Raw genomic sequence first — 21,232 nt, 5'->3', positions numbered from 1 at the left:
TATCTGTCTCTTATCTGTTTCCTCTCTGTGCCCTTTCTCCTTTAATTTCCTGAATTTTATTATAGTCCTCTCACCCATCTGCTCTTTTCTCACCTTTTCATCTTTGCTCTTGTCACCATCACACACTCACGCGTTCTTCTGTAATCTTGCACCTAGTGTCTCCCTCTTCCTCCCCCTATTTACTGTGCTGTGGATTAGAGGATCTGTGGAGACAGCTGGATGCAGAACATAACACATGGGGCTGCGTGTTTAATCATTTATTATCTTTTTTTTTTATAGGGGGAAGTGCAGTGTGGCCCTCCTGAATGAGACAGAAGCCGTGCTCTCCTACCTGGAGAAAGAGGTACATGAGTTCTTTAATTGCTGTTTTGTATCCTAAATTGAATAGATGTCTCATTTAAGTAAAACTTTCTGTTTTCAGGACACATTTTTTTACTCACTGGTGTACGACCCCACACAGAAGACACTATTGGCCGACAAGGGGGAGATTCGTGTTGGACCACGCTTTCAGGCTGATGTCCCTGAAATGCTACAAGAAGGTTAGTGTATTTTATTTATCATTGGTGTCAGTTTAGTTTAAATATTATGAATATTTAGCTCTACTGTTTTTGTCTCAATGACAAAGCTCAAACTAGAGTGTTTGGTGTGAGTACAAGTCAATAATTCAGCCTAAGTTCCTTGGCTGGTAGAGCAAATTTGAAAGTCCAGTGCAGTCTATTTGAGAAGTTTCTCTGGAACAGGGTTGCAAAAATGCTGCCAAAATGAACTTAAATGCCCCCCAAATCAAGATGAGAGAGCCCCTGAACGATTCAACTACATCAGTTATGATTGTTGCAATTGAATTTACAGGATTAAAAACTAAGCTCCAAATCGATTCCAAAGAGATTTACAATGCGTTCAGGAATTCTCAGAATCAATCCATGAATCGCAGTGGCTGATTTAGATTAGTCACTGGTGGTTTGCTGAAAATGCGTGTTTTTTCAGTGCACACGCTTAGTGACTAAATTGTGCATTCTTGCTGATTCTGTCCTCATGAACATTAAAATGCAGATGCAGTGTAAACAAGAGATGCATTTCCCAGTGTAGACAGCTTCAGTGATTGAGTGGTTTTTTTTTTTTTTCTTTTCCTCTAGTGCATAACTTGGTGACCTTGTGCTAGACTGAAAGCATGGACAGCTTCAGTGATAGAGAATGCTTTTGCTTGCATTCTTTATATAATTTATTCCCATTTTTAAAGGAGTAGTTCACTTCCAGAACAAAAATTTACAGATAATGTACTCGCCCCCTTGTCATTCAAGATGTTAATGTCTGTCTTTCTTAAGTTGTAAAGAAATTGTTTTTTGAGGAAAACATATAAGGATTTCTCTCCATGTAATGGACTTCTATGGTGCCCCTGAGTTTGAACTTCCAAAATGCAGTCTCAGTGCAGCTTCAAAGGACTCTAAATGATCCCAGCAGAAGAAGGGTCTTATCTAACAAATAAAAAAAAAAAAGAATTTATATACTTTTTAACCTCAAATGCTCGTCTTGTCTAGCTGTGCGTGAACTCTGTGTATTCCGGTTCATGACAGTTAGGGTATGTTAAAGAATTCCCATCTCATTTTCTCCTCCAACTTCAAAATCGTCTTACATCGGTGTTTTACCTTTTTTTTGTAAAGAGAGTTTGACTTTATTTGCAAGTTTACTTTGTAAACACTGGGTTGGTACTTCTGCAGCAATGTAGGTTGATTTTAAAGTTGGAGGAGAAAATGAAATGGTAAAATAACTGAATCGTTTTGCTAGATAAGACCCTTTTGCTTGGCTGGAATTGTTTAAAATCCTTTGAAGCTGCATTTAAACTGCATTTTGGAAGTTCAAACTCAGGGGGCACCATAGAAGTCCATTATATGGAGAGAAATCCTGAAATGTTTTCCTCAAAAAACATAATTCCTTTACGACTGAAGAAAGACATGAACATCTTGGATGAGAGGGGGCGAGTACATTATCTGTAAAGTTTTTGTTCTGGAAGTAAACTTTCCTTTAATAAACATTTTGCTCTTCATGACACTAGAAAAACCAATGTGAAGTCTTGAATTTCTAATATATAAAAAGCAATAAATGAATCCATAAATGGTTCTTGCTTTGTCTTTGTAGCTTATAAGAATATGCCAAGATGTTTCCCCACACATTACAACATTTTTTTGGTTTCTTTTTATCAGCGACACATACCATCTGTTGTTCTAGTTTTTGCGGTTTGATCTGCACCGTAGGAGCTAGTCGGATCCCCATTGGTGGCTCTTTGGCCGATTTAGCATGTTGAATGCTCTGGTCAGCTTAGAGAAACTGTGCACAAGAAGAAAACCAAACTGTTGTCACCTGCTGGTATGCAGAGTTGTTGTTTTTTTTTTTCTCACACAGACGTAGAATGTACATGCTAGTTGGCTGTAGTCTTTGTGGTGTGTTCAAGCTCAACATCAACATTTTGGCCAGGATGCAGGCGATGTGATGCAAAGCCATCACTTCTTTGTTGTTGGTTTGGTTGTTGGAGCATTTAGACCAGACCAGATTTCAGACTGAGTTAAAATGAGATTCATGGCTTTATTCGTGAGGTCTTTTTATGTTTGGAGCCTGGGAGGTGATTTATTTTGTGTTTGAGTTGTAAAAGTTTGTTAGCTCTGGAAATAGTAGTCTCATGGGGTTGGTTTGCTTAGTTGCAGTGTCTCAATTTTGGATTCTGAGCACTGGTGCATCACAAGGAAAACTGCACATTTACACTATCGCTGTGCTCACCAGTCAAGTGTGAAATTGCTCTTCTGTCAGTCTGTGACCCCAATATGACTGCAAGTCTGTGACCCTGCTCCTCTCTCACAAACTTACAAAAATGTCCAGTCAACAGATCCCATTATCTGTAATGAGAGGCCAGAGACAGTGTGAGGAAAGCACACTTCAGTTCTTGATTTAGACATGTCCTGCTTTTAGATGGATACGGAGTACTGACTTTTTAAAGGATTGGTTCACTCCTGATCTAAAATTTCCTGATAATTTACTCACCCTTACATCATCCAAGATGTTCATGTATTTCTTTGTCAAAAATAAGGTTTTTGAAGAAAACATTCCAGGTTTTTTTCTTCCTATAGTGGACTTCAATGGGGATCAACAGCTTGAAGATCCAAATTGCAGTTTCAATGCAGCTTCAAAGGGCTCTACACAATCTCAGCTGAGGGCTAAGGGTCTTATCCAGTGAAATGATCTGTCATTTTCTAAAAGAAAATTAAATTTGTACCACAAATGTTGATCTTGCACTCATCTTGCCACCCCCCCCTCTTTTTTTTTTTTTTGCAATTGCGAGTTTCTCACAATTCTGACTTTTTCTCAGAATTGTGTAGTACAAACTTGCAATTGTTTTTTTTTTTTCTCTGAATTGTGACATATAAACTCACAGTTGCAAGTTATAAATTCAGATTGGCAATAAACTTCACATCTCATAATTCTGAGAAAAAAAGTTAGAATTGTGAGATATAAACTTGAGATATAAAGTTTTTATCTCACAATTGACTTTCTCGCAATTGAGTTTATATCCAACTATTCTGACTTTTTAACTCATTGTAAGTTTACATCACACGATTCTGAGGAAAAACTCTGAATTGCAGGTTTATACCATGCAATTCTGATAAAAAAGGTCAGGATTGCAAGTTTATCTCACAATTCTGACTTTTTTCTTCCAAATGACTTTTCTCATAATTATGAAATAAAAACTCTAAATTCAGACTTTTTTTCTTGCAATTTTGACTTTTTCTCATAATTGTTAGATGTGAAGTTTAGTTCTTGCAATAGGTTGTTTGCAATCACGTGATTCCGAGGACGCGCAAAATGCAGCTGGAGGGCAGGAAGTGATTTTTCTCTATAGGAATCAATAGCAGAATCTCAAAATGACTATGTTTTCAGTTGTTTATGGAAATTGGTCAAATTGAGAAAATTTATTTCATATTGTGTATGAACATCTGCTGTTGCATAAGGTGGAAAAGGCAAGAAATTGACTGAAAAAAATTGGGAAAAGTGGCTTGAAAACCTGCGTCTGCGGTCAGAAGGACAATCAGATAATGCTTGTGTGTGCGAATGGTTAATAAAAGATTAATAATATTAAGATATAAAGAAATATATAAATAGATACAGGGTGAGACAGTGAGAATTCTCTCAATGATAAAGGCCACACGTACATACAATGCAAATAAGATATTATATTTGCAGTTGATTACAATTGAACCTTGTGAGATTGCGATAAATTGAAGTGAGTGACAGCTTTTTAGTGACTATATGAAAGTGCTATTTGCTCGCTTTCTAGGCTATAATCAATTCAGAATTTGAAAAAAATATATCCTGCATCCTTCATATAAATGTGGGAATCACTTTCGAAAGAGTTTGTTTGCTATCAGGCTTAGTTGCGTAGCTTATTTCCACCGTCTCGATGACAGGAAACTGAGGAAGCTATTTCAATTTAGTTGAAAAATCACTCCTCTTCATAATATAAGGATCACATCCAACATATGTTGTGATTTTCTGTTTATACGTTTCTCTTGTACAGTAATAACTTTTGGCTATTGGTCCTGTTAGCAGCATGTAAAGCGAAACTTTTATTCAAATTCCGAACTGATTATAGAAAGTGAGCAAATAGCGCTTCCATATAGTCACTAAAAAGCTGTCACTCACTTCAGTTTATTACAGTCTCACAATGTTCCGTTATAATCAATCAATCTCGGAACAAATATAATATCTTACATTGTGTCTACATGTGGCGTTTAGCATTAGGTGAATTCTCACTGTCTCACCCTGTGTATATTTATATATTTCTTTATTAATATCTTAACCTATTATTATATCTCTTTTTAGCCATTTGCACACACAAGCATTATCCGACTCTCCTCCTGACCACAGACAGAGGTTTACAAGCCACTTTTTCCTGCGCTTTTCAGTCAATTTCTTGCCTTTCCGCCCTTATGAACAGAAAATTTTCATACATGATAAAAGATATTTTGTGGTTTCTCGGTTTGACCGATTTGAGCATCCATAAACAACGCAAAAGCTGCATTTCGCGCCACAGCAATGACGTCATGTGCAAACAACCTATTCTGACTTTATATGTCACAATTGCAAGTTTATATCCAACTATTCTGACTTTTTAACTCATAATTGCGAGTTTATATCATGCTGTTCTGAGAAAAAAGGTCAGAATTGCGAGTTTATCTCACAATTCTGACTTTTTTTCTTGCAGTTGACTTTTCTCTCAGAATTGCATGAAATAAACTCATAATTGCGAGAGAACTCACTATTCTGATGACTTTTCTTGCAATTCTGACTTTTTTTAATAAGTTGTGAGATATAATGTTTATATCTTGCAATTCTGACTTAAAAACTTGCAGGTCTGAATTTATTTCTTGCAATTGTTCATATCCAACCTATAACTAGCTCCATGAAGTGCGTCTATGACTCCACTCATTACGTAATCACGTTGGAAAGGTCATATGTGGTTAGTTCTTTGTGTGTGTACTTCGGTTCAGAAAGTTTGGATGGAACAAAAAACTCTATCTCATTTTCTCCACCAACTTCAAAATCGTCCAACATTGTTGTATTACCTTTTTTTGTAAAGGGCATTTGACTTCCTTTGCACGTTCGCTTTGTAAACACTAGATCGGTACTTCCGGTACACACGTGACCTTTCCAACATGACCAAGTAATGCATGAAGTCGAGGATGCAGAGCTAGTGGAAGACGAGCATTTGTGGTTAAAAAGTATATATTTAAAAAAAAAAGTATATATTTATATATAAATGTATTTATTTATTTATTTTTAAAAAATGACATTGTTTTGCTAGATAAGACCCTTATTCTTTGGCAGGGATCATGTAGAACCCTTTGAAGCTGCAATTTGGACCTTCAACCTATTGATCCACATTGAAGTCCACAATATGGAGAAAAATCCTGGAATGTTGTCCTCAAAAACAATTTCTTTTCGACTGAAGAAAAAAGTCATGACCATCTTAGATGGCATAGGGGTGCATAAATTATCAAGAAATTTTAATTCTAGAGTGAACCAATCCTTTAAATAATAGCTATCTGGTAAGGTAGTAGATTTGATCTGAACCTACAAATTCTGACCTTCTCATTTAACATACTTTTTTCATCCAAAAGCAATTTATAGTTCAGCATTTACGCGATGCAGGATTAAGTGCCTTGCTCTTGATTTGAATGACAGGCTGGTGGGCTGATGATGATAATACCTGTCATCATCATCGTTCTTCATGATCTTGCTAAGCAGGCTGTCTTCCATCATTACCTAACACCAGGTTTGATTTACGTGTTAATTCCCACCGTTGCCACGGGAACAAGTTGCCAGGGTTGTCTTGACAGAATTGTCGATGGTAGATTTTACCCTCTGGTTTTACACAGCCAGCTCTGATGAAAGAAATTTTCTCTTTAGGAGAACCTGATGACAGAGACCAGTCCAAACTGGAGATGAAGATGTGGGATCCAGAGTGTCCGCTGACCAACAAACAGATTGACCAGTTTCTTGTGGTTGCTCGGTATGTTTTTGATGCTTTCTACACTTTATTAATAAATCAAACATGCGTGTTAGTGTCCTTTAAAACTGTGATTATTAACTGTTTTGCTTCAGGTTGAAGATTGTACCTTGGACAAAATTCTGCAGAAGTAAATGCAAGTGTCAAACACTGAAATTTGATTAATATTACCTTGTATTACCATATATTGATTTTGTTGTATTTTGCTTTAAAAACCAAGTTGGCTTGCCTCTACAGTATGTTTTGAATATCTTTAGAATTTCAATGTTTCTTGTTTTTGCCAGCAAAGTTTGCACAAAACTCAATGTGTTGTAAACAAACCTTGTTTGTGATCTAAAAATCGATTCTTTATAGGAACCAAAGGGACATTAGAATTTAAATATGCCAAACTGAATTGAGAATTGGAATCAAATCGAATCAGGAAAATCTGTTACAGATAAATTTGCACCAAAAAATTGCATCGTTTTTTTTCTCCCTCCCTTCTCTTCGTGACCCCATCAGAACAGACCTGTGATCTGTTTTTGGGTTGTGACCTGCCAGTTGAGAACCACTGCTGTAGAAGACACTGGAAACTGTGTCAACGACGAAACTGATGGCATAATTAAATTTGCATGATGAATCTGGTGATCTGTGTGCAGAGCGGTTGGTACTTTTGCTCGAGCGTTGGACTGCAGCAGCTCCGTCAGACAGCCCAGCTTACACATGAGCGCCGCGGCAGCCTCACGAGACATCACACTGGTACCCATCCCATCAGCACCATCTGTCTCGCTCCATATATCCACTGGAGATGTTAAAAAACCTGATTAATTCTCTTCTTATCTCTATCTCGCTCTCTCTAGTTCCACGCCATGGACACCCTTCACCGGCACGGCTATGACCTCTCCAGTGCATTGAGCGTGCTTGTTCCTCAAGGAGGGCCCGTGCTGTGCCGGGATGAGATGGAGGAGTGGAGCTCGTCAGAGGCAAACCTGTTTGAGGAGGCGCTGGAGAAATACGGCAAAGACTTCAATGATATCCGGCAAGACTTTGTGAGTATGCACAGAATGCAGGGGTGGGGGAAGAATTGATTGTGATTCTTTTTCAAATGATTCTAACACTATTTTTCAAAAGTTTGGGGTCCGTATGCGTTTCTTATGCGTACCATGGCTGCATTTATTTATGGAAGCCTGTCTCACAATCTCACAATTCTGACTTTTTATCGCAATTGCGAATTTACGTCTCCCAAATCTGTCTTTTCTTAGAATTGCACAATACAAACTTGCAATTCGTTTTTTTTTTCTATGAATTGTGAGAGATAAACTCGCAATCGCCAGTTATAAAGTAAGAAGGAAGGGTCTTATCTAGCGAAATGATCTGTCATTTTTTTTCAAAAAATAAAAATGTGTATACTTTTTAAGCACAAAAGCTTGCGTAGCACAGGCTCTCGGATGCACGTCCACGGGTCGTTCTTGAACGATTCGTTCATTTTGAAAGAATCTTTAATGTGACTCGTGAAGAACAAGTGATTCGTTCAGTCGTGCATGCTCAACATCCTATTAGGTTCTGTGGAATTAGTTAATTAGTTTTGAGTCTTCGGGTTTTTCGAGTTGTTCGTACATCTTATGGGGCTGTCACGTTATGCTAAAATGAACGAAATGACTCGAAAAAAGATTCGTTCATTTTGCTAAGGTCCGAGTCGGTAAAATGATCCGAACTTCCCGTCACTACTACGAATCTCATCTATGTTCATCGTCTGTGTACTCCGGCTAAAAAAGGTATAGTATTGCGAAAAACTCCATCTTATTTTTTCCTACAACTTTAGAATCGTCCAACATCGTTGTACCTTTTTGTTTGTAAACAGCGTTTGACTTACTTGCACTTTCTTGGTCTTTGCACGTTCGCTTTGTAAACACTAAGTCTGTAGTTCCGCCTACATTCGGCGTGACCTTTCGACATGATTCAATAGTACATAGCGTCGTGAACGTGCATGCCAGAACCTGTGCTACATGAGCTTTTGTGCTTAAAGAGTATAAACATTTTTATTTTCCGAAAAAAATTAACGATCGTTTCGCTAGATAAGACCCTTCTTCCTCGGCTGGGATCATTTAGAGCCCTTTGAAGCTGCATTTAAACTACATTTTGGAAGTTCAAAATCGGGGCACAATTGAAGTCCATTATATGAAGAAAAATCTTGAAATGCTTTCCTCAAAAACCATAATTTCTTTACAACTGAAGACAGAAAGACATAAACATTTTGGATGAAAAGGGGGTGAGTGTTTGTGAATTGTTGTTCTGGAAGTGGACTTCTCCTTTAAGTGTCACTTCACAGGACACAATATATCATACTTTTTAACAATTATTTATGCAGTATATAATTTGCATGCACTGCAACAGTAAGTGTGCACTGATTGACAACAGCAAATTTTATGGTCGATTGTATACATGTTTTGTTTCAGAGCAGGCATATTTCAGTACTTTAATATTAAATATTTACACAGTTTTGCCATGAGCTACTTGATTTGCTAAAAAACTGAGGTGCATCGAGAATCATTTTGGAATTCAATCATGAGATGCCTGAAGATTCTCACCCCAGCATAAAGATGTCTTGAAAGGTGCCATGGGGAAAAGAAGAACAGTTTAAACTGGATTGTTATATGTGGTGCTGCTAAAAAACAAAACAAAACAGAAATGGTACAGTTTAGAGGAGCAAAGCAAAGTACGACACTTCAATTAAAGGGATAAGAGTAGCAACAGAGATGAGGTGATGTGAGGCTGAGCGATGGCAAGATTGGACCAGCTGAAAGGGTTTGGTTTGAAGCGTGTTGCTTCTTGACCTAACTTGAGCACATTTGATCCGTTCATTCAGAGACAAGGGTACTTATTTGTATTGAGGCTGGAGTGAGAGCTTTGGTGTTAGGGTGTGAACACAAGGAAAAGCTGTTTTCTATTGCTCTGAGAAATGGGATTTCTTTACTCTGGAGCTTTACTTCTCAAAATGGAATGGAAAACCACTGCACTTCTTCTGAGCCACTTTGTAGCACACAATAAGAATCACTCGTTCAAGAACACCAAATAGTCCCATAGAGATCGACTTGGTGCAGTGGTTTAAATGGTGCACTGGTTTTCTCTTACTGTTTGTTTCTCTTTCTGTCTTAAAGCAGTCATCGATAGTGATTGATTTGTGCTGTGATAAATAGATAGAAGAGAAGGGTTTTAAACATCATCGACAATGTAGGGTTCAAATATCTAACTGAACTTGTCTGGCTGAATCTGCATTTATTCTGTAGATGTAGTTTTAAAGATCTACAAAGTATTGAACTGTCAAGTGGTCTAGGTGTTGCATAATTATTAAAAAATTTAAGATTTAGTACTAGAAGTAGTAATAAGCTGATATGTGACCCTGGGTCATAAGGGTACATATTCTGAAAGCTGAATAAATAAGCATTGCTCTATGGTTTGTTAGCATATGACAATATTTGGCTGAAATACAACTATTTGAAAATCTGGAATCAGAGGGTGCAAAAAAAATCTAAATATTGAGCAAATCGCCTTTAAAGTTGTCCACATGAAGTTCTTAGCAATGCATATTACTAATCAAAAATTACGTTTTGATATATTTATGGTAGTAAATTTACAAATTATCTTCATGGAACATGATCTTTCCTTAATATCCTAATGATTTTTGGCATAAAAGAAAAATCGATAAATTTGACCCATACAATGTACTCTTGGCTATTGCTACAAAATACCTATGCTACTTAAGACTGGTTTTGTGGTCCAGGGTCACATTAGTTAAACATATATGTATGTGTATATATATATATATATATATATATATATATATATATATATATATATATATATATATATATATATATATATATATATATATATATATATATATATATATATATATATAATTATTTATTTATTTTTATTTTTTTTTTTTTTAACCTTGACAAAGGTATACATTTTTCTCAATTTTTCAATTAAACATGCTATTTCTCATTGTTTTATAAAACGTAACATCATTTGGTTAAAACAATACATTTAGTTGTTCATAAAGCAGATCATAAAACTTGGTTTCACAGAGGGGAACTGAAATCGAGTGATTTACGTCTTTGTTCCTTACCGGGTTCAAAAACAGAACGAAAAGCAGAGAAACCAGCCACTAAAAATACATAGCACCACCTCAGGATGTTAATCTAAATGTTCTTCATAACACCAGCTGTCAGCACAGAACACCTCTGTGTTCATTTTTACATCCTGCTCACCCTCGCATAGATGCCGGCCAAAAGTGGGGGCTCGGCCAGCTTTATATTAAGATTTCTTAAATTCTTTGCACCCGTTTCATGCACGTTTCCTTGCGCTCAGCAGGTGCTCATGAATAATCATGTGCGTCTGCATGTGCATTGAGACATGTCATGCTCAGAATAAATATTCCATAAATTCTGACCACTTAAAGAATTAAGACAAGAGCTGTATCTGCAGTACGCTACCACCTTGTGGTTTTTGACGTCTTAACCTGTGTTTTATTTCAGCTTCCTTGGAAGTCGTTGACCAGCATCATTGAGTATTATTACATGTGGAAAACCACAGACAGATATGTTCAGCAGGTGAGCAGTGCTTTTAGTTTAAATAGCTGAAGTTAGATTTGTTATCTGGAAATCTCTTTTTCTCTTTGCTCTGACTATCTTTGATCTCGCTTAATACTTATCATTTTGTGCAGAAACGACTGAAGGCAGCTGAAGCAGAGAGCAAACTGAAACAAGTCTACATCCCCACATAGTGAGTTTTAGCATCTCTGAAATAACAGATTTTTGAAGATCTCTACACATTGACATGATTCATATTAGGGCTGTCACTAATGATTCTTTTGGTAATCGAGTAATCGTTCAATTATTCTGACTTAAGCGAGCAATAGCCATTAAAATTACTTAAAATACAAATATAATAGCAGTGAGGTAATAATAATTAGTTCAAATAAAGTATAAAAAGCAAGTAATCATATGGTACATACATAATGTATTATAAACAATAGAGCTAACGTACATTGTGCATCATAACAAATGACTGCATAGGGCGCCAACAGCCTGACGATTGTTTTTACACTTTACTGCACAATCTAATTTTTTTTTTAAATATTGACTAAACAACATAAAATTCAAATGTCCACTTATTCTGTAATATTTGGCCATTTTATTATGACAGAAATGCTACAGCCACTGTAATTCCAAAATATGTGGACATCAAAACGTGTAAACTCAGAGCGAGTTTTTAAACTTTTTATTTTGAAATTGTGGTGAACGGTTACCATATTTAGATATTGATTCTCCTATGTTTGCGTAGGTTTATAAATGATTTACCTTATAAATCTGATGAATGGTAAAATAAACCCAAACTCAGCAAAATGCAGAGATAGCCATATGATTACTTGCTTTTGGTACTTTATTTGAACAAATTATTATTGCCTCATTGCTATTATATATGCATTTTAATTCATTTTAAAGGCTATTGTTCACTTAGGTCTATTTTTATTACTGCAAAAGAAAAAAGAATTATGCTTATCAGATTACTCGATTAATCGTCTGAATAATCGACAGATTACTTGATTACCAAATTTAATTGTTAGTAACAGAGTTTAATATATCATGTAGCCTTGGAAAACTGTTTAATAATGTATTTTAATGGATTCTTGTCCATGGAATACGTCACTTCCGGTATTTTGCCGGTTACTCGACACAAAATGCCTTTTTGCATTCACAAAAGTAACTGTGACAGCTCTTATTCAAATGGGCCTTTATATTAGGATCAGTCTCAACTGCATCTCCAGTGAGCACTTGTGATCGGATTTCGATTTTGCGTGTTTATAAACTTTCTGTGAAAGATTATACTGTGAAATCTAATTTGCTTTTTGCCTCACAGCAACAAACCCAATCCTAACCAGATCTCCATCAGTAATGGCAAAATGGCTACTGTGAACGGTGCAGCAGGCACAGGCAGTTTCCACACAGCCGGAGGCGGCCGTGCATGTGAGAGCTGTTTTGGTGAGTAAAGACCCTCTTCGCCTAATTACAGTCAACACAGCCATCCAATCAATTCGCTGCTTCTCCCGGAGGACATGTCACGCCTTCTGTAATCAATGGGGCTTGATACTGCATTTTCACCCTTTTATCTTCCAATCAGATCAATCAAAGCTGCCGCATCACAATCTACGTGATCAGCAATGATTAGTCTGGATCAATATTGCTTTTTAGTAATGAATTTCATCCCTCTCGACACCTAATCTTTTCATTGTGTTGTAGGACATTGCATTAATACTGTAACACGAAGATTGCATGTTCCTTTAGACAAGAACAAAAATATCAAGACACAAAATTAGACTCTGTAGTGCATTTCTGGGTCATTTATTTATTCTTCTCTGTTTACAGCTGTACAATCTGCTCAGTGGTACTCGTGGGGTCCTCCTAACATGCAGTGTCGCCTTTGTGTGTCCTGTTGGATGTACTGGAAAAAGTATGGTGGCCTGAAGATGCCAAGCAGAGCTGAGGGGGCAGAGGAAAAAACGCCTCCAAGCCCTGCACCCAATGTAAGTACTGTTCTGACTCTGTGGATGTGCATTGAGCTATTGCCATAGCTCATACTAATATATAGAACTTAATGCTGTCAATCGCATTTTTTTTTTTTTAGTTAATTGCGATTAATCGCGATTAATTCCACCTAAGTTTTTAAATATACTTTTATATTGCAGAAGTTTCTCATTCAGTCTTTAAATTAATATAGAAACAACATAAAGATATTTTTAATATTTGTTAACCTTTTATTTATGACTGAAGGTGAGTATCATTGATACTAGTGCTGCACGATTAATCGTATCGTATCGGAATCGCGATGTCAGCCTGTGTGATTAAATGACGGCAAAATGTTGCGATTATATTAAATAAATAAGTGTGTGAACTTGAGAACACATACTTTCTGAGAACAGTTTGCTGATTTTCCGTGCCGCTAACAAAACAAACAAAAGATTTTAAAAAAATAAAAAATCGGACAGTCTCTCAGTATAGGCAGTGCGCGTGTGGCGTGCATCTGTGTGTGCCTGTTCACTTGCGTGCACTGCGTGGAGAGACCAGAACGAAGATGGATGTCCACGAAATTGACACTGATCTGGTAGCCAAAAACAACACACAAAAAAAAACCTACCTCTGTTATATGGTGATATTTTGGGTTTGAGATTACTGACACTGAGCAGAGAGAGGTACTGTGCAAGATTTGCAAATCTAAAGGCCCTATTTACACCTGGTATTAACATGCTTTTTCGTCGATCTAATCACAAGTGGACAGTGTAAAAGGTTTTGAGCTTGTCCACTTTAGACCATATCCAGAGGTGGTTGAAAACTCATACGATCGGTTGCTGTTTTAGTGTAGACATGCATGTGTTCGAATGTGTTTGAATAGCTGCTAAAGTCTGCCTTCTCTCCACCTACCTAATACAGTATTAGTAATACTATTCATTGCTAGACTTGTAAGGATGCAGGCTTATCAGATGGGATTTAAACTTTGATGGAACGAAACAAAACAAAACTAAAGCAGCTGCTCTCTGCATTTTCTCTTTGGTCTAATTTTGCGAACGCGTAAAGGCCCATAGATATACGTGAACGAAACTTTGTGCAGCGTGTTTGTTAATAACACTAGCAGCAGTATGTACAAGTGCGTGATAACTTTAGCCCTCCCGCTCTTGTTTTGACGCCGACAGAGGGATCCGTCCATTTACCCTCCTCTTGATGTAATCAGCACCACAGGGGGAAATGTGGTCAGAAGTGGTCGAAAGTGGACAGAAGAGACGGATTAAAACGGCAGGTGTAAACGGCTGTGTCTCCATTGTCCACTTGTGATCCGATCAACCAAAAACATAAAACTCTTTTAAAAAGAGTTTATACAGATGTTACATTCTGCATAAATGTCCGTTTGTTTGGACAAAATGTTTAAAATATCTTATTTTTGTGAAAATGTGTGTGTTTTTTTTTATTTATTGTTTTATTTAATTTAGCTATACTTTTAAGAAAATAAGTTTACATTAATGCAAATGCTATTTCATTTTGTAAAAGTAATTTATTTCGAAACCATTTCTGTTTTAGAAATACACATTTCAGTATTGTTCAGCATATCACTAATCTGTTTGTGCAGTTTCCTTAAAAACCCATCAAGTTGACTCACACTACTATATTTTGTAATCACAATCGCTTATCGCAATATTGACCTCAATAATCGCAATGTGAAAATGTTCCCAAATCGTGCAGCCCTAATTGATACCAATAATACTAATGTCTGACTATAGCCATTCAGCATTACAGTATAATTGAGAGCTATCAATTTTAACATTTATTAGACTTTAAAAAATAACTTCTAGTTTAAGTGAAATTAAAACAATCTTAACATAAACCCATTATTTACCTTTCCCCTTCAAGTAGGAAATATACAGAAATTAAATAAAGTTATTAGACACTAAATACTAAATGAAATATAGATGAATCCTTAAGGCTACAAAAGTTATTGATTTCCTCTTTTTTCCTTTAATTAATAGACATCACAGCAGCTGAGTTATTAGGTAATTTGGCTGCTATTATTTTAAGAGCTGCCGCTGCTGACACGCATGCTTGTAGTTTCATTCTTGCATATATTTATGAAATGATACAGGCTACAGCGCTGTTCACTGTTGTTCTACTAAAGCTCCCTCATCACCTGTACCTTTACTGCTCTCGTTTGACTAGCGCCTGGCGCTGAAGTGAAGTTGGAGCGTGTCTGAAAAGTTTCCCGACTGACGTGATCGTAAAGACAAATAAAACGCACTTCTTGTCAAGAAAAAAAGAGAAGCTGCAGTTGTGAGTTGGGTGGCCAACCTTAGCTCTGCCTCTGCGTTAATGGTGTTAAACATTTTTAATGCCATTAAACTGGAAAATGAATCACCTAATTTTGATAGCACTATATTGAAAAACAGAGGTCGGGGAAAAACTTTGAGGAAGCCGTGATACTCTCTGCAGTTTTCCCACTGTAGGTTTTATTAGTGGTGCTGAAACCCTTTTGTAATTGTTAGAATGTTCACGGATCAGTGATCTCCATGTTAAATCTGATCATGCAGACCAAACCGTAAGTTGTAGAGACTTGAAAATTGGAGGGATGGTAGTACTCAAACCACCTCCGATGTGATCAAGGCTTGCCCCAATTTGCCTGAGGGGGTCGCTACAGCAATCAAAAGAATGATATCACTCACAACTCCTAAACCGTCAGTCGCAGGCTCAAGTGTCCTATGCAGTTGGAATCCTTGGCTCACGTCAGACAAAATGCACACCTCAGATTTGATCATGAGCCTGGCGGGTATTCCGCATTTTTTGAAAAACCTACTTTTGCGTACTATTTCTAGGTTTTTTGCCTGATCAGAACCAAACCAGTGCAGAGAGATTCCCTGGAGAGTGAATATCAATAATTATCAAAAAAAACTCTTTCAACTCACCGTCGCAAAGGGGCGCCAAAAACGTCCAAAAGAGCAGGGCTTTTAGTTAAAATACCTATAACTCCTGAACAGTGTGAGATATCTCAGCCAAACTCAGAACATTTATGCTCAATCTGAGGTCACAGGGGGGAAAAAATTACAGAGCTTGCCCACTTAGTGGCACGATAAGGGAAAAACATAATGGCTATAACTGTGCAACCATTCATCTTATAAACATGAAAATCGATGAGCTCCGGCCTGGTCCAAAGTGCCACAAGCGTCTACAAGGACATTTGCGTATCTCGAAAAACATGGCTGCCATCGGCCAATGAATTTTGAGCACCTGTTAGACATGGTTAATGGAGACTGATCGGAACAAAACTTGGTGGGCCTGTTCGACTCGCGGCCCCGAAGGTCCGAGAGAAATTTAAAAGAAAATGCCCATTGGGAGGGATGATATCGCATTTTTCAAGGGCGTAACTGTGATTGTACATGGTTTTTTGCGCATATGCGCAATATTCGTATCATACAATAGAACTCCTCATTCCTTACAACTTAAATACAAAAATTCCTTACAATCTGGGAAAAAAACACTGCAGTACAATTCTCTAGGCTCTCTAGGTCAATAATTATGAAAAAATGTTGAAATTTACCCCAAATCCTATAAATCCTAAAGGAAAGCTCAAAACTTCATAAAACCTGCTGAACACCTGGACAGGTGATTTCTAAACAAGCGTGTAAAGTTTTAAGGAGATCAGACCACAGCTGGTGCTATAACAGTCATAACTGTTAAAAAACAATATTTTTATGGTAAATTATCTGGATTTAAAAATACGTTTTAAACAATTGATTTAGGTGGTAATAAGCTTGCTAAATAATGTCTTTTTTTATCTGTGCTTAAAAGCCTTAAAGCGCTTGAACCCTAGTAATCGCTGCTTGCAACTATATTTTTGGTTGTATTTCCATTGTTTTTTTTCTACGTCAATCTTTAACTTCCTTCATTGTCTGTCTCTCCACAGGAGATGCGTTCTCGTGGCCATGGCGCCCGTCAGTCTTCCCACATGGTTCCTATAAGGAACAGCGGCAGCCCCAAATCCTCCATGAAGACTAAGCAGGCGTTCCTCCTGCAGGCCACGCGCCTCACCAAGCTGGCGCGTCACATGTGCCGTGATCTCATCAGGCTGCGCCGGGCCGCGCGCCGCCCCTTTGTGCCCATTAACTGTGGTGCCATAAAGGCGGAGTGTAAGAGCTCTTTAAATTCCTAACTTCAGCCTCGCGTGCAAACACACACCCACCCACCCACCCACCCACACTGTCCCACCCGCTCTGTTCCCCGACCACACCTGTCCACATCTTGCTGTCATTCCTCCCCTCCATCTTCTGTCTTGTACTGTTTTTATTATTATAATTATAATTATTGTTATTATATTTTATTTTGGGTTTTGTATTCTCCCCACCCCATTTCCAATAAAGACTGCCTGTCCTCCATATTTTGCGTTTCAATCATCTTTTCAGTTCAAGTTCACTTTTCCCCCCACGTTTGTTTGATTTTGGGATTTATGATGTTGTTTAATGAACATAAGCACATTTTTTAGCACTTCTCTCAGTTTGTTGAAGAGAGTTTTGTATGCACACATCACACACACAAAGACTTAATAGATGCCCTATTATGCTTGCTTCACCGTACTTTGTAATTATACTTGAAATGCATATCATAGTCTGAGCCTTATATTTATTAAAAGCTTCAAAGAGAGACTTGAAAGACTTCGCCTAAAGAAAGCTATATTTTGCACACTGATGTACTAAAATGACTAGGGGTACTGTTTAGTTAGTTACATGTTTTTATTTTTTTTGTCTTGGTCTTACTGAAAGTCTCTCCTTTTTTTCCCCCTAAATCTCATTCCGTACACTCCTTTTATAGTGTTTTAATGCAATTGTCACTACTATTGAAGGGGATGGGATATATTTTTGTGTATTCAAAGACTAAATTTGGTCTCAGAGTTGGATTTAGTGAGTAAAGTTAAAAATGTATACATATTTTGTGTGTAAATACTGTACATTTGTGAATAGTCACTCTTAGACTGGTCTTTAAAGTGAAGAGTGAATGACACTAGGTTGCGGTGTTGGGACGTTTTCAGTACAGTTGGTTCAGGCAGAAGGATCTCTTTGATTTTGCACAGAACAAACACTCTAATGCCAATCTGGGATCTTTCTTTAAATATTTAGTTGAATTTAAGATAATATATCCACAGCTGCTTTATCAAATCTAAACATAGTACAATTAGTACTAGGATACACATTCAACATATGTGACCCTGGACCACAAAACCAATCTTAAGTAACATGGGTACATTTGTAGCAATAGCCAAAAATACATTGTATGGGTCAAAATGTTTCTTTTATGCCAAAAGTCAATAGGATATTAATGCATAAAGATATTTTGTAATTTTCCTACCGTAAATATTTCAAAACTTAATTTTTGTTTAGTAATATGCATTGCAAAGAACTCCATTTGGACAACTTTCTCAATATTTAGATTTTTTTGCACCATCAGATCAGATTTTCAAATAGTTGTATCTCGGCCAAATGTTGTCCTAACCTAACAGACCATACATCAGTGGAAAGCTTATTTATTTAAAAAAATGGAGTCTTATGACTGGTTTTGTGGTCCAGGGTCACATATGTTTTTCCTTTTTGCTTTGGCCTTTTAAAATTTTCCCTTATTTACCCTTCATAAAATGTGCAATAGGTTTTTATTGAATTATTAGGAGAATTTGTCACATCAACAGAAGAAAGTACAAAATCATAATGTGTGTGCCAAGATTTATAGTTGAAATACTGTCCCTGTCAGGAAAATGTATGGAAATATGCACCTCCTGAGTGTGGATTGTCGGTTAGTGTATGTGCGCTTTAATTGTTGTCGCTTCCACTCTTGAATACAGACAGTTTCATCACTGATTGTACCCAGGAGAACCTTAATGTCTCTAAGGGAAGAATATGTCTTAATTTTACTATAACAGATTGCTTTACAAAACAATAATTCATGAAGTATTTCGTGGAATAGCTAATTGAACTGCTATTACATGTGCAACCAATCATTCGGTAGCTAACATTGACGGGTTGTTCAGAGGTATGCATGTATGTAATGAGATGATGAAGTGTTAGTTAACAAGCAACTCTTCTTTTGTGCTTTTCAGTAATGCAAGGATGATGGACTATCAGTCTAATTTTGGTGGATTTTATGATCTAATTAATGAGATGCAAGCTGGAACAAGGGTAGACAGAAATTCCCTAATGTGTTTGTTGTTCTGGTATTTAAACTTAAGTTTGTTCTCTTAAGAGTTTGTATACTAGTCTGTAATTTTTCTAAAAACGCCAGTTTAAAATGCTGAGGAAGTTGATCAATGGCGGTAATTGATTAGGACTTTGTGTCTTGGGAAGTGTCGTGTTGGCACAGAAAAGAGAAATGGCCCAAGGCCAGTGTTTTTTAAAGGGAAGGATCTGTAATGATGGCAATAATTAATGTTTTGGGGTTCTTAATTGGTTACTGATTTATTATTTGTCATAGAGCGCATATGAGTGGATGTTAATTAATAAAACATCAAGTTGGAATGAAAGGGAAAGATGAATCATAAAAATCCCCAAATATGCAACACGCTTTTAAACAAACCCAAAGATGAGGTTACAGATCATGGCCAGGCTTTGCTCTAAAGGCAGCCGAAGGCATTTGTAAATAGGTCAGTTTTACAGGGAAAGAGAGCCAATCACCTGCTCTGCGTCTGTCCAATCAAAAGTTTTTCCACTCGGTTTTGCATCGCCCCCTCCCTCCCATAATGCGAAAGTTCCATTCTGTGCTTCCATTCCACCTCTGTCTCCACCCCAAACACGTCTGTATGTATCCCCAGCCATAAGAAGTTGTTCTGACATTTGTGTCCTGAAGCACGAGGGACCCGGGTGGGGGCAGCATGCTCTTTGGTTTGTCTCTCTCTTTTATTTTTCTTTGTGTGAATGTCTTGTGGGCAACCAAAACACAAATAAAACCATGGCTGAAACCATCCTCTCTGAGTCCTTGTAGTTTCATGTGTCTCGTGTACCTGTCCATCACTCTGTTGCACGCACACCGACAAGCCGAGCAGAGCGGCAATCATGTGAAATCTCCGACAGCATGAGCTCCATCGGCTCCTGCCTCGCCTTCATGACTTGTTTACATGCACACACTCATAAGAAGCCGCTGTGAATGCAACATCGCATTTGTTTTCCTCTTTCCAACCTCATTCAACATGCTGGCTAACTAGGTTATGTTCAACATCTTGCCTGCCCATCAGAGATTGTGCATGAAAATCATGGAATAATCAGGTTTAGTACTTGGAAATGTGACATACAGATGACGCTATGAATCATGGGAGTTTAATAAGACACATTTGCAATCACGAGGATTCCGAGGTGAAGAAAACAGTTTGTTACACACACATAAAAGTCAGAGAAAGTGCTATTTCAGCACTTCCCCAAGGCACAGATTTGTTCAATTTAAAGAATGGATTTTGTGTCAGTAGATAATGCATCACCCAGTTCAGCAATGTTTTTTTTTTTCTTTCTCCACATTCGATATATTGTTGAAAAGGTAATGAATTGAAGTTATATCGGTACATCTTCAAGACACCTTCTCTCCAGGTTTGCCAAGCCAACAAGAAGAACTGCCTGAAGAGAGCGGCTTTAAACAACTTCCGACTCCTCTGGAGTTTTAATGAATTTTAAAACGAACTAAAGAAAGTTGGAGTGATTTTAAATGGGTTCACTGTGGTCAGATCAATGTTCTGGAGTTCACTGGGAAGAAATATGCTCACTAGGGCCTAAAGAACGAACCGAGCAGCAAATGAGATTTGACTCTGCTTGCTGCTCCCATGAAAATTGTTGTCCGGTCGTAAAGATTAGTCACCGCAGGGTTGGTGAACTTGGCGTTTCGCCGCAACATCCATCAAGCCGGCCTGTTCATGTTGGTGTCTAAGTGTGAATGTCTCTTTCTTGCTCTTTGACTTGCTTCTATCTCCGTTTGTCTGTTCTGTACTGCTGGTCGATGAATAGACATGATCCGGGTGTCAGAGGGCATGACAGGGCGACCTATGAAGCCCAAATCTTCCCCGAGGAGCACCCTGACCAGCATCTTGCAGTATCTTGGTGAGCCACACAACACTGGAAATGTCTCAACTGAGCTT

The 21,232-nt window shown here is 37.5% G+C and overlaps 1 protein-coding gene across 6 annotated transcripts in view; it reads left to right on the top strand.

Annotated features, from left to right (window-relative positions):
• Window positions 1-21,232, top strand: part of mta3 (metastasis associated 1 family, member 3) — a 43,894-nt gene that overhangs the window by 12,344 nt on the left and 10,318 nt on the right. For 5 of the 6 annotated variants that reach the window (XM_051124053.1, XM_051124055.1, XM_051124056.1 and 2 more), the window contains 11 exons: window positions 280-343; window positions 422-539; window positions 6,454-6,556; window positions 7,192-7,291; window positions 7,393-7,581; window positions 11,074-11,148; window positions 11,262-11,320; window positions 12,458-12,579; window positions 12,964-13,121; window positions 17,039-17,261; window positions 21,102-21,194. In XM_051124053.1, coding sequence (XP_050980010.1) covers window positions 280-343; window positions 422-539; window positions 6,454-6,556; window positions 7,192-7,291; window positions 7,393-7,581; window positions 11,074-11,148; window positions 11,262-11,320; window positions 12,458-12,579; window positions 12,964-13,121; window positions 17,039-17,261; window positions 21,102-21,194 — 1,304 coding nt within the window. Of the gene's footprint in view, window positions 1-279; window positions 344-421; window positions 540-6,453; window positions 6,557-7,191; window positions 7,292-7,392; window positions 7,582-11,073; window positions 11,149-11,261; window positions 11,321-12,457; window positions 12,580-12,963; window positions 13,122-14,285; window positions 14,386-17,038; window positions 17,262-21,101; window positions 21,195-21,232 lie in introns of those variants that run through there. The other variant, XM_051124058.1, reaches the window with a different exon arrangement.

This window comes from Labeo rohita, chromosome 12 (assembly GCF_022985175.1).
Source record: "Labeo rohita strain BAU-BD-2019 chromosome 12, IGBB_LRoh.1.0, whole genome shotgun sequence".
NCBI lineage: Eukaryota > Metazoa > Chordata > Actinopteri > Cypriniformes > Cyprinidae > Labeo > Labeo rohita.
The sequence above is the reverse complement of the archived record's forward strand: the minus strand, read 5'-3'. Positions and strand labels throughout refer to the sequence as shown.